The sequence below is a fragment of the Sparus aurata genome, chromosome 1 (assembly GCF_900880675.1).
Source record: "Sparus aurata chromosome 1, fSpaAur1.1, whole genome shotgun sequence".
NCBI lineage: Eukaryota > Metazoa > Chordata > Actinopteri > Spariformes > Sparidae > Sparus > Sparus aurata.
The window spans coordinates 22,677,186-22,691,285 of NC_044187.1; the positions used below are offsets into that span (position 1 = coordinate 22,677,186).

Consider the following 14,100-nt stretch of genomic DNA (forward strand, 5'->3'; position numbering starts at 1 on the left):
TTTTTAACTACAGAACTTCATCAGGTATTTAAAAACCAAGTTGGCCATCATCTATTTATTGTAGAGTTCACCTTACATTGTCTTAATAATAGACTGGACATTAAAGTATAAAATGAAATAAGTTTTCTGTTCTTATGTACCACCAGCCCGAAACATGATTTTGGCCAACTTCTGGTTTCAAAATACTGCATGTGACCTCATGATTATGATGAAAATAACTACAGAATAAATTATACTTGTTGTTACACTGCCATACACTTATAGAGCAGTGGAAGAGAAATTAAATGTCACTCTGGATTCTTTAACTTTATTGTCCCTACATGCATACCAGTATTGAAACATGCATGAATGCTATAATTTTAGTGTTTATCATTTCTCATAGTCATATCCCCATAATGCACTACAGTGGGGATAAACAAGACAACAAACCCAGCAATGCAGTAGCTTTGTGTTAAATGTTGTTGTTTAAGATTGATTAGCTGAATTCTTTTGAACACAAGGTTAGTGATTCACTTACTTACAGACTTTTTCCTTACCAATGAGTGTTTGCCACAGATTTATCTCTTTTAAAAATTTTTTATCCCTGTCAAATTTTGAATATGGGTTTCTGACACAAACAGTGGCACATGACTGTAGCTGTGATTTAAAGAAGCAGGATTGCTAGTGCATCTATCCCTGTTAAAGTATGTAGAAAGTAAAAAAGTTTCGAAACGTTAATGACCTAATGCAAACACAGGAAAATCTCCTTTCGCAAGAATGAACAGTGGTCACAAGGATACATCGCTTGATAACACTTAAATTTACAGTTTAAGAATGAAGTAATGTTTAATGCAGTGCTAGTGTGTATTGCTGGGTGGTTTTGTGTTTTATCCCACCTTCCTATTCCAAATTTTCTTCCAAATGCAAAGATGATAAAAAACATGGTGGTGCAAGAAAATACTTAAGTTTTTCCTCTGCCCATATCACTTACTGCTTTGTATTTGTTTTTGTCTGTAGCCCCTCCATATCAGCCTTAAAACCCACTCAGCTGGCATGACAGGTCAGTTAAACCCAGTAAGTACCTGATCTTCATTATAGTGTGGGTCTGTCCTGTACAACTGGAAGCTGGGCCTTGTATTACATGATGTTTTTGTTAAAGTTCATCACTAATGTACAAAGACGGTGGAAAACTCTTGCATACCTGTTGTGTAAAAATATATATAAGTGTATGCCTAAAGTGACATGTTTTTATAGCATTGTCCTGTCTGGTATGAATTAGACTAACATGGTAAGTAGTCAGCCTTAAAGGCGGTGTATGTTTGAGAGTCTTGTTGTTATGTTAAAGGGTCAGTTCACTCCAATGAGAAAAGAAAATGTTTTCTTTTCTCTGGTGGTGTCTAGCACAGTGGTTCCCAACCTTTTTGTCTCGGGGTCTTTCAGGAGAGTTTTTAAAGAGTGCTCCAAATTTAAGAAGCAGAGGCTGTTGATGTCAATATCTTAATGGCGTTATGCATTAGACCCTCTCAGCCTGGTGAACTGCTGTCCTTCAAACTTAACATCCCGAGCCTATTACTCAGACTTTCTGTCAAAAATGTGAAGTCTGAAGCCTTTTATCATTTTATCTGATATAAGCAGCCACGAAGAGAAGATATTACACAACTGTTTTCAAGTCACATTAATAGTCCTCATGAGTAACTGGTTTTTACATGTAACATCTCTGCAGTGCCCCCCTTTTTAATATGAAGCAACTAATATCTGTGGCAGCATTTTCACAGAAATACATTGGCCCCAGTGTGAACATGAAACATGGTTTTTGCATGCTTGTCTACATGAAGAGCTGAAATTGAAATAGATTTAAACCAAACATTTAAACAGTCCTCTTATAGTATACAAGTTTTTGTTTATTAACCTTGACATCATTATTTGACTCTTCAGATTGTTTTTGGGACCCTGAGCCCAGATTGGGAACCACTGATCTAGCAGATGGTTTTGGTTTTACAAACCAAGGTTTTAAGATTTTGTCTGCACCCCAGGTAGAACTGAGGTGAACATAATTTCATTTGTGGTGATCACAGAACTTCTATAAAATAACCATCTATTTCCACAATCTATTTTCTTGTTTGTCCACATGACACACATTTAACACTTTTTAAAGGGACTAATCATTTTAAACAACCTAATTACACTGAAAAGGGATTTTGTATTTGCAAAGCTATATTCCAGTTGAATTTATGGAAGTTTCTGTCACTGACACCTTTCAAGTCATTACCAAACTCTTGTTTTTGGACCAGGTTTATTTCTACGTAAAAAGTTATTGAAGAACAGTTATCCACAAAGTAAATTGATATTTGAATGAAAATGTGACTCATCACAATTTGTAATTTGTTTGTTTTTTCAATAAATGTATTGTATTATTTTCCTGTCCTTTGTTTTTCTTCATTCTCTGGATTCAAACTTGAGGTGAAATCTCCTGTTCTGAAGCTCCTACACACAAAGGTCCTCCCATGTGTTTGGGCAATCAGGAACTATTGCACCGCCTGGTGACGTATGGTGGTTATTACAGACCGCTTCGATCCATAGGACCCACTCCCAATGAAATAAAGCCAGAGAAACCCTGTGGAGTTAGACACAATGTTTAAAATGAGTGATAGTTTGCTTTAATCAGGCTTCATTATCACATAATATAGTAGTGATGGTTTCAGGGCTGTAGCAAAAACTTCCCAAATCCACAACTTTTAATTCTAGTGTCTTTGTGAGTCCTGTATAGAGTGCTGTAGGGAGAAAATAGGGACATGAAACTCGGAATCAGTGAGGCCTGGCCCTTATTTATACAATGACTTTGAGTAATGTATGTAATGGATGTAAAATTACTCCAAATTAAAAGTCAGGTTTAAAAAGATAGGTCTTAATTTGGGCCTAAAACAGGGCTGTTATCAGTAAAAGGGGGCAAATCAGGAAAGTGAATCTTCACTAGTTCTTTAAGAGACGGGGACATTCAAATAAAAAGCAGTGGCGGAACTTTGGTGACCTGGCTGAAATATGAAATAATAGACGGCTGCAGTATCCCTCAGAAGTGACTCAACAAATACATAAATATATGTAGATTTAGGTTGTCTTTGAAAAGAAGTAGCATTTCATAAATATTTAAATAATTTGTTTAACTACAATTTGATCATTCTGATATTCGCTAAAGTTGATTCAGTATTGTTTTAATTGATACAGATGATTTTGCAATACATCACACATCATACGTTTTTAAATTGAAATAATTACCTTTAACACAGCCTGGTTCAAGTTCATAGCCATTCAACGCTTGTTTATGTGAAAAAAGTAGTGCAATGGAAACTTCTGGTGGACTGTTCGTCAACACTTCCAAGAATTAGTCAGACCTTCTTTGAACCTGATTTTGTGGTTTGAAGCAACAGTGAGGGGAGAGATGCAATACTAAGCCAAAATTACATAGGTAGTTTGAAACCCCCCTAAACAATTTGTGTCACAGCATTTTAAACCCACCAACAAGTGTCAACGAAGCTTTTGAATGCACTCGCAGACAATGGCAGGTTAAAGATGAGCTGACTGATGAAAGTGATAAAATGGATGTAGAAGAAGAGACCCTTTTGAGCTGCAGCCTCTCAAACTGCAGCAGCAAACAAACAAAAACAGTTGTACACTTGTTATATGTGGTTTGTTGCTGGACGAGCGCAATGCAATAATAGTTCTTCATAGCGTGCCATGCGTCACATTGAGACAGATCTTTGACACTGATATGAGTTACGTGGACCACAGTGCAAACCGCTGGTTACTGATAAACATTAACTTCTTCAACGGAGTGAGAATTGAGCCTCGGCTCTTCTCTGGGTTTTATAGATGAATAATGGACCATGTTTATCAAGTAAATTTAAGCCAATTTACCCTCTTGTTTTCACTTATTTTTCTTATTTTTCTGCATTGAAATTGTGTCACAGCCCTGCAATGGCCAGTTTGCTAATTTCTTATTTTGATTTTTCATTGAAATTTTTCCTCATGTCTAAACTGTAGTCCAGTGTGTGACCGACATTAAGATTCCCTGGAGACTCTCTTGGTCACACTCCAGACAAACCCTCAAATTTACCTTAATTGTGTGAAATTATGTCAAAGTATGGAGGCAGAAAACTGATCTCTCAAAGACCTGGACACATAAAACCAAAACTATCAGCATGGCTTGACACCACTGAAGAGGAGTGAAAATGGAGCACACGCTTTGATCAAAAGTGAAAGTATTCATCGTGCAGATAAGCTCTTTAAAGCTATGTCTGGAAAATATGTAAATAAATAAAAGCTCCTCTCTTAAAGAGACCGGAGCTAAAACAGAGGTATTGGGCCTTGCACGAGGCAAAATTAAGTAGTGTTTATGCAACAATAAAAGAGAGTTTTAGGTTAAATTAGGCTATCAATAATAATTAAAGATTGTCAGGGATAATTATTAATTATAATAAATAATCTGATCCAATTTACATTAGATCACCTCGGGGCACCACCCTTGAAGAATGGAAAATATAGCAAATTTACTAACTTGGTCTCATAAAAAGGTACTAAACTGTTTATATCTCTGATTGATAATTAACTTAACTACAATGTGTGTGTGTGTGTGTGTGTGTGTGTGAGTCGTGATGCCAGGTTAGAGAAGATGCTTAGTTGCATGCAGAGACACTGAGTCTGTGTGAAGCAGCATTCAACTAACGTTGAATTAGCCATCTAGGAAAGCAAACTACCAATAACCTGACCTGAGGTCACAATAACACCACAACAGTGAACAAACACATACATTGAACACAATGTGCATTAAATCAACTGGAGTTTAGAGTCCTGTGTTTAGCCTTGCTATACTATGCTATCTAAGCCCAGTTCAAGGTTAACAGTCTTTGAAGCAAAGGTGCTGGTGGTTGCAGGAGAAGGTTTGAACTCCAATGTTGAATGCTGTTCTTGCTGTGCAAGGACTGATGAAAGTATGCAGAGGATGAAACAAGGATAGCAGCTCGGTGCTAACTTGCTTGATGTTCCTCAGATTGTGAAGTTAGCTGGCAAGCTTTGCGTTGCAGCTGCTGGTGCTAACTGCTCTGGAATACTAACAGGACCTTGTGTCGCTGCAGTGAGGAGAAGTTCTCTGGCCTGCAAATGCAGCTTGCAGCTCTCCACAGCTGTTAGGCCCAGAAGAAGAGATCTTGAGGGCAGGCAGCCCCATGGGGGGAGTTTTAACTATCTGGTCAGAGGGGGGTCTGTCACTCTGACCAATAGTAGCTCAAAGCGGAATTTTGCACCAAAGTGTGATAAATGGGGAATCCTGAGACACTGAGTTCAATTCAGAGTCCAGTTTGAAATCCAAAATGAATGACTTCATTTCCCATCAAAGGCATTAAGTCAGAGGGGGGAATACAGTGGTGCTGCCCTGGACAGTATGACACAACAAGTGTTTTATGAGAATTACACGTATTGTAGTAATAACGCAAAATAAATGTATGAACCTGAAAATGAGCATGATGTGTCCCTCTCATTAGCCCTGCCATGGTCAGTAACTCCCTGCACCATTTGTTCATTTGTTTTTATCGTTTCTTTCTACTGCTTATATTTATTTCTAAACTGCAGTCCAGCGTGTGAATGAAATGAAAATGCTTGGTACCGTCGGAAACGGGCAGAAAATGTGGAAGCCTCTTGGATGCGTGGCAAAAATGTCAAGAATGAAACCGCAACATCCTGCTGATTTTCTCCAACACTATTAGACATCCAGCAACCAGAGTTTTTCTCTCTTGTAGAAGTGAAGTGTCATGTTTCCCAAGACAGGTTTCAGTTCTAGGTCAAGTTGCAATACTTGAAAAAGAAATGGGGAGTTTTTAAATGTCTTATTGCAAAACATTGAAATTGGAAGACTGTGTAAGAGGATAGATAAACAATTTTTCTGGTCCATCTCGAAACATTACTCAAAAAAGGGATTATTCGCCGTAACAATTCCTCTCGTCCGCGCAGTCTGTGAAAGGTTTAATAATATTTTATGGTTTTTTTTTTCCAGTGCACATGGCTAATAATCAAATATTGAAGCGATGAGGCTGCATAGGGCCCATCTGATGTTTTTTTTTTTAAATGTACTTTATTATTGTATCAAGTTGTTCTCACGTTAAACCAGTCAAGCATTAATTCACACGTCGGTCAGTGAAGTAAGTTTAAAACCTACAACACTGTCTTTTGTGGTTCAGTCAGCAGGCCTCTCTCAGAGGGGTCTGTCCACTGAAGCAAATTATTATCACAAGCAGACACATCCTGTTGAGGAAGCCATTTCCTCTGAGACATGTTAATATAGTTTTGTCTGTGGAAAGTTTCTCTTTTAACCATGTAAAAGACAATTGATGCAAATAAATGTTTAAAGAAATGTGAAAGGAGCTCATTGAAGTGTGGACCTCTGGGGCCCTCCATGCAGGTGCTTGTTCCTCCAATGTGGATGCGTCCCCATTCTGATCCATCCTAAACGTTCAGTCTCATCTGTGTCATCACATGTTTAATTCTGTTAATGATATATATTTCTGTAGGATGAACTTGACCCATCATACGTGTTGCTGGCTCGGCATATGCTTCCTCTTCTGTTCGTCTAGAGGTCTGAAGGGCGGAGCTTCGCGGAGTTCCTCTTGGTTTCATTTACAGGCAACCAAACTTTTGACACCCAGTTTTGAGTTCTTGCATCTGTGCTGTCATGATTGACATCACTGACTTCCCTCAGGATCTTAATTAGTGTGTCTTCTGACAGTACTACAGAGATGACTGGGATGCGGCACCTGACCTGTCTGTGGATTCTGTTCGTCACACACAATGGATGTGGTGAGTTGAGTTCTGATCATTTGTTTCCTTCGTCTCTGTTTAAATTGCAGCTAAAGGGTGCATGGAATTTTGACATTTCTGGCCGTAAGAATAGTTTAACTTTGGTCATATTTCAGGCTGCAGTTTGTAGCGTTTGTAAAGGTGTTGATGGTGTTTAGTCAACCTAATAAATATTTAAGATAATTCCTCAGAGATTAAAAATACAGGATGCACATCTCACTATTTGTTTTGTTTTATTTTTTAGTTTTGTGTGTAGTAATATTTTGCAAATTGGTTGAATCTAACATAGTAGTTTGCATTCTGGATTATAATTTATTTGTAAAATAGTAAATTTTATTTGTGGAGTTGTGTGTTTTGGAGGGAGATTCATGTACTCAAAGAAGTATTACTACGGTGTAGAAATCCTCGCTTACAAGTAAAAGTCAGGCATTAAAATATGTACTCAAGTAAAAGCATAAAAAGTATTTGCATTAAAAAAGGAGTAAAAGTGCTCATTATGCAGAAAGGCAAATTTCAAAATATTAATGTGTTTAAATTACTGACGGCTTGTGCTCGTCACTTTAATGTTGCAGCCATTAAAGGTAGTTTAACTACGTCATATCATTTATGTGCTGGGTAGCTGCCTCGGGGAGCAATTAAGTATTAAATGTAAATCTATCGTATTACATAATAATTTATTGGTTATTACATTTTGTATTCTTAAACTAAACCTGCTAGTAACTAAAGTTGCTAAATAATTGTGAGGTAAAAAGTACAATGTTTGTCTCTGAATTCTAGTGGAGTAGAAGTTCCACCGTGAGAAGTACAACTTTAAAAAAAAAACTCTGCCTGACCACAGTACTCATGTAGATGTACTCAGGCACTCTCCACCACTGATGTGCACATATCTTATGTGTACATAATCATTTCTCTCTCCAGACTAGAACTGGATGTATTCAGACACGTTTCTTTATTATTTTGATCCAGTTTGCAGTGACATTCAGTTCCTTGAGAGGCAGGAGGGCGAATCTGTGGTTCTGCCCTGTGTGGTCGAACCGAGAACTCCTCCACCCTACGGTTTGTCCCTGACGCGCAGCTGGTTGCATCGTAGTAAGGTGATGTACATGCACACCGAGAGCGAAGTCCACGTTTTCAATGCCGATGACAAAAACCGCACAAGAGTCAGCGGAGACCCGAGCCGCCACTCTCTGAACGTGACCATCTCTGATCTAAGGGCCAGTGACACAGACCGCTACTACTGTGAGTTTGAAGTGGAGAACCCTAACCGTGAAGATTTACGACTGCCTGGAAAGACTGAGTTCTTCCTCCTTGTGACTGCTGGTGAGTTGTTTTACTTTTTTTCATCCCAAAGACGTTTCATCTCTTTTTCACTCACAGGAAGTTTCCAAAACTCCCACCCACAGTAACTGAGAAAGAGAGGGCTGAAACATCCGCATGCATTACCGCAGCAGGGGGTTGACATTTGAAGAGTGGGTTTGGTGCTCACACGAAGCAACACTGTCTTATAGAACATATGTATAAGTGTTGTAAATAATGATTGCCAAGAAATGAGGTTTAAGATAATGCTGAAGGATGAAACATACCAGCAAGAAGGATATTTCACAACCTTGCTACCCCAAAGTTCCTCTTATTAATGGTCTAACTAATGAAGAATTCCCTACAAACTATATATAAATGATGTCAAAAAGAAGGTTGCATGAAATTCTAATTTTCTCTGTGGTGAGACTGTTGTCACGGTCTCTCAGCAGTTCCCCAAACTTCAACATTCAACACATGTGGCTCTGATCATCTGATCTTGACATATGAGCTGCTTGTCTTCCATCATTTCAAACACCATCAGCATTTTGTTCTGGGTGACTCACTCAGTCAGTGATTTTCTGTTTCGGCATTGAAATCATGGGAGAAAAGCCTGGCCATGAATTACCTCACCTTGTTACACGGCGCTGGTTTTAGATCTAAAAATACACCACCACCACCACCACAAACAAATAAAAATGTAAGTAATACTACATCACATAAACGTGTCCTGAAAACTGTCATAGAAATCAGAATGATCTCACTGTATCCATCAGCACAAACATGTCGCAGGTCATATTCTAAGTTTCATCCCCTCTCCCCTCTGGAGATGCACCTGGGTCGCTGGGGTTGGTAGAGACGTGCGCTGGGGGCTCGGCCGTGCTCCCCTGTCTCCTCCTGAATGGGGAGGGCTTGGCTGTGGAGGGGGTGAGCCTGAAGCGGCAGAGGGGCCGGGCAGCTGTGGAGGTGTTGTACCACTCAAAGCGTCACCATGGCAGCAGCCATCCGCCCCCCTCCTCCCAGTTTCCTGTTGAGAAGGTCCATCTCTCCTCTGCGCCTGGCCCCGGTGGCATCACCTACAACCTCACCCTGCAGCAGCTGCAGCCGGACGACAGCGGCCTGTACAGCTGCCAGTTGCTCCTGCGGGGCCGGCCCGACAGCAGCACCAGTCTCGGGAGACAAGCGGTCCTTGTTTCTGTGCAAGGTGGGTCACGGCAGGACCTGATGGCCAGGTTCCCTCAACTAACCCACTATTATGTCATACTAACTGTTGCTCTGCCATGTGCTTCCTCCTTCTGACATCAGTTCACTTCAGGATGTTGGCCTTCTGATAATACAACCACAACTGATGAACTTCATTCTCTCTGTCTATCCTTGCAATTAATTATTTTTAAATTGAGTAGGTCTGTGTTTCAGTTCTCACCTACTCTGAATCATCTTCCTGTCAGCCCCATCGGTGTCACATTAGCAACACTCCTTTTTTTGTTTTTTTCTTGTATGTCTGTTGCACAACTGATAACACAAGACAAAATTTGAAATCCACAGGAGATGAGATGACTATTTTTTTCCATTTTTAAATGTCATGCATGTAGTAAGTAATATTAGTCTTTATGTTCTATCAGCTAGAATCAGATAAATACTTAAAGTGGCTCATAATTTGCAGGTGGTGGTTGTGGTGTGATGTTTTATATGACAATAAAATAATAAGCTATTATAAGATTATTTTAGTTGGACTAATGTGTGATTCTATAATATGAACAAAGTGAAAAACTGAAAGCTGCTGTCCTGCTGAATATATATATATATATATATATATATATATATATATATATATATATATATATATATATTTTATTATTATTATTTATTTTGTTTTGAAATCATAATTATGTGTCAGAAAGGATAAGCCTTGTGGTATTCTACTATTGCCAACAAGTCCCAATAACAGACTGAAAGCAACAATGAATTTATCCCACCAATAAGTTTTGACTGTGAAGCTAATAATAATCTATTTATCGCAAAAGCACTGTTTTTGCAGCAAAAGTGCTCCAAATGGCAATGAAAGCTAGAAATGGCAAAAGAAATACAAATTATTACCATTTATATTAATAAGAGCAGCACAACAAAAGATCAATGACAAATATATTGGCTAAAGCCTGATAGTTTATTTCTGTGTCACAGAGCTCCAGTGTTGTGCAAAACAAATTAACATGGCACTCAGTAAAGTGCATACCTCCACACAGACACAACAATCCCCTTTATGTGCATCACATTGTACTCACTCATAGATACCAGCTACCGAAGCACAGCTGAGGAATGAACAAAAATGTATAAAAAAACCAAAACATTTTACTATATTGAAGAAGGTGAGAAAAGATTTCTGGACCTGTCCCTTTTTCAAGATCATCACCAAAATTTCATGGGATCTATTCTGGGCTGAGACCCGTCCTTCATCCAAGTTTGATGGAAATCTGTTGTCTAGTAGATCTGTTGATCTGCCTATATGTGACCAGCATTCATCCTCATCTTCATCCAACAGTGAATGGTCATAAAAATACTCAAAATACTAACAATGTATTTTGTAACTGCATCCGAGAAATGGGAAGGAAGTTCGGCTTAGTGTTTTTTTTTTTTTTGCAATCCCACTGAATGTCATATTTGAACTGCCTTCAAAACAGCCATCTAACATGGACTGCCTTTCCAGTGTCGATTTCTCTCTGTGAATGCATATGTAACAGTCAGAGGCAGGAACCCCGTGCAGCGAGGGAGCTGAATGGTGTCGAATGGTGTCAGGGGCCGCTGCTACTCTTATCTGTAATGTTCTCTTTCTGTTTCTCGACAGGAGGTCAGTGCAGCTGCTCCAGCTACTCCTCTCTGCTCTACGCTTTGTCTTCAGCGGTAGCCATCCTCCTCCTCTTCCTCCTCCTCGCGTTCGTGGTGATATATAAAGTGAGTGGACTCGAAGTGCCGCACCTGCACCACACAAGAAACACAGAGTAAAAAATAAAACTATTACCGTGTGCAGCACCTGCTTGCTGAGAGCGTGCCATACGGTTCCTCTGCAGCTCACCACAAAACCACACTGGTTTCATAATATGTTGCTGTCAGTTGTCAGCATGTTTTTCTTCAAATTCAATGAGGAAGGCGGTGAAACTTCTACTTTTTAGTTTGGTTTTAAGAAGTTTTAAACTGCTTATGAACCACATACATGTATTTTTTTACAACCAACAATAAACAGGTCACAGTGAGGAATAGGCAGCCTCGTATTAGAAATGCTGCCTCGAGAGACAAACTCTGATTTTAACACAGGAAATCGAGAGTGCAAAACACTTTTTGTTCCCTTCACTGATTTGTTTTCCTCCTGTCTCGGTGACTTTCAGGGCAAATCTCGCCGCAGTGTCAAGCCACACCCTCAGGCCCCCATCTACGAGGAGATGACCGGGTTGAAGGCTGCAAACCGTAAGCTGGGCCCTCTCCATCTGGAGGAAACGCAGTCTTCCGAGTACAGGAACTGCCCCGTGAAGAAATCCTGCCCTGAAAACTATTATGAAAGCCCCAGGAAGGACTCTCTGAAATGAAATAAAAATGTTAGGTCTTTTCTTCCACAGGTTTGAACAACAAAGATTCTCTTTATCTCATTTGTACTGGATTGCTGATAGTCTGACAGATTGTTTACAATTGGGTATTTTCTTCAAGCCTTTCATTTTGTGTAAATCGCAGTTTAGAAAGTTGATCAAGCAATTGTTAGAATAGAATAAAAGAATAAAATAACCACGTTTTTGGTTTCCTCAACAAATTACAGTTGCCATGTGTTGTTTTTTTGTAAAAGAAGCAATGTTTACATTGAATTATTCTCAAAAGGCATTGGGTTCAGGTTGAATTCATTCCCTGACTTATATGTGAAGTGCAGATTTATAGTTAGTATTTGAAACCTACGCTCAGTTGCCTGTTTATCAAGTAAAGCTAGGTGAGACTAATATAGTAAATACTCCCTTTCATGAAGGTTATAATGTTCGGTTTACGTTTTAACAGAGGGATTACTGAACAGATTTTTTATGGATAGGTCTCGTCCCAGAACAGACCATGTTAACGTCAGTGCTAGTCATGATCAACTGACAGACCCAGGAATTTATTGTGAGGGCTTTTTTTTTTTTCTTTTTTTTTTACATTTTGTTAATTTGAGTAATGCATGGATCTTGATCTTATCTTGAACTTATTTAGTGTGCTGGTTTCTATGAGGGGCTGTTGGGCTGAGTACATGACCAACAAAATAAATATTGAGAAATAAGTGTTTGTGTTCCAAATATTGTGTTTTTGTGTCCATCAGCAGAGAGGATCTCGTAAGTGTCCAACATTCGTGATAGAATAAAGCTTTTAGATTAGATTACTTTTTCCAAATGCAGATACAAACATTCATATGTACCCATAAATTAATAAAAAAAATCTTTATTTATCTTATGGCTTGTATGTAATTGTTTTATGACTTGTTGTGATCGATTACTTCGGTTACTAGCTCTGCCCTTTGGAGTTTCTGGTTCCTCGATGAAAAGGGTGCTTGGAGAACAAAGTGGCACAAGCAGATTTTAGTTCAGCCACAGGAATATAGTCAGGAACACAACTTACACGAACGCTTGATAAGAAATAAGCACATAGAAACAAGGAGCTAGTTTTAAAATGTTGAACTTGCTAAACAAATGGGATGAGTCAGGAAAGGAAACAGCCGGTGTCAAACTGAGTGAAGTCAAAAGTCAACTGTGAATTATTGCAACTGTATAACGTATTAAAGTTACTTCAAGTACATAATATTACTGAAGTTACGTACGTTACATAGATAGATTTGTCAGTGAGGTCATGACTAAGTAAACCAAAAAAGTGTTTTTGCCTTAATCTTACCAAATTAAGAGCACGCAACTGTGGTGCGCCTGTTGCTGGTTTGCTGGTTTGCTGTTTTGGGGAATGATTAGATATGTGGTTTTAGAGAAACACTCGCAAAAGCCCTCATCAGATGTTTCAATACGAGGATGTGTTGCAATATCAGATTGGGACACTTATCAGAAGCTGAACCCTTGCTTTACAGTAGAGTGTTTCCTGTCGAGCCAGATGTTATAATGTAATGCACATTGTTTGTTAAAATATGAGCCACTGTTGTGTAGTGTGTGTGTGTTTGTTACCAAGATTGTGATGTACATTTTGGTATAAGTAGGTCTCGCGACACATGGTTCAGTCATAGCCAGAGGCAACAGTGACCGCTGAGTTAATGTCTGGACCATTTTAAAGCAAAACGACCAGTGAGGCAGTTATTTGCAGCAGCCTCCCAAGATCATCCTCTAGAGATACTATCTTCACCAAATTTCAGGCCATGTTAGTAATGATTAAACATGTCGGTCCACATTTGGACTCAGTTCATTTATATATTCAAACAACCAGTGACAACTATGAATTTCATAGTCATACATCAACGCCATCAGTTTTTCTCTTAGCGCAATGCATGATGGTAAACATTGCTCAGTTAGTGGCCATTTGTTGTACACTACTTTTAGTGATGCATTGTGGGATACTTTGAGTCCACTATATAGGGTATAATAATTCCCACTAGACATTCAGAGAGCACTACAATATGGCGTACTCACTACGTAGTGCACTATATGAGGAGTAGTGAGTGATTTTGGACACAGCCATCTACTGACTAATCCGTCTTTACAGGCCGACTGCAGTTACAAACTATTCTGACTGAAACTTTACACCTTGACGATTTTTTACATGTATAGTAATGGTGTATTAAGACGCTTAGTGTGGGTGACGTTTAAGTCATGCAACCGCAATATAGTCTGTTTTTAGCCTAACATTCACCTCTAGCGATTTAATAACTAAAGTTAGTAAACCGGTTATCTAACTTTTCTAAGATAACCGAGTTATCTTACAAAATACGTCATCGCCGAAACACACCGTTTAGGAGGAATATATTGCAAGACTGTTGTATAA

General features: G+C 38.9%; 1 protein-coding gene across 2 annotated transcripts; it reads left to right on the forward strand.

Moving 5' to 3' along the window:
- The first annotated feature begins 74 nt into the window (after positions 1-74).
- Positions 75-12,406, forward strand: cd7al (cd7 antigen-like). 2 transcript variants are annotated; one of them, XM_030415683.1, is made up of 7 exons: positions 75-1,053; positions 6,537-6,648; positions 6,752-6,822; positions 7,789-8,142; positions 8,948-9,322; positions 10,961-11,067; positions 11,499-12,406. In XM_030415683.1, the coding sequence occupies exons 3-7, from the start codon at positions 6,762-6,764 to the stop codon at positions 11,694-11,696; spliced, it is 1,095 nt and encodes a 364-aa protein (XP_030271543.1). In that variant the 5' UTR covers positions 75-1,053; positions 6,537-6,648; positions 6,752-6,761; the 3' UTR covers positions 11,697-12,406. The 2 variants fall into 2 exon arrangements, with proteins under 2 accessions (XP_030271543.1, XP_030271552.1); XM_030415692.1 differs by having other exon boundaries at positions 6,760-6,822.
- Positions 12,407-14,100: the final 1,694 nt, after the last annotated feature.

What these genes read in the sequence shown, in the direction of transcription:
- cd7al (XM_030415683.1), top strand. Translation starts at nt 6,762, where the DNA reads ATGACTGGGATGCGGCACCTGACCTGTCTGTGGATTCTGTTCGTCACA. An exon ending in CTTCCTCCTTGTGACTGCTG is followed by an intron (nt 8,143 to 8,947) that starts GTGAGTTGTTTT and finishes TCCCCTCTGGAG; the next exon opens with ATGCACCTGGGTCGCTGGGG. An exon ending in GGTCCTTGTTTCTGTGCAAG is followed by an intron (nt 9,323 to 10,960) that starts GTGGGTCACGGC and finishes GTTTCTCGACAG; the next exon opens with GAGGTCAGTGCAGCTGCTCC.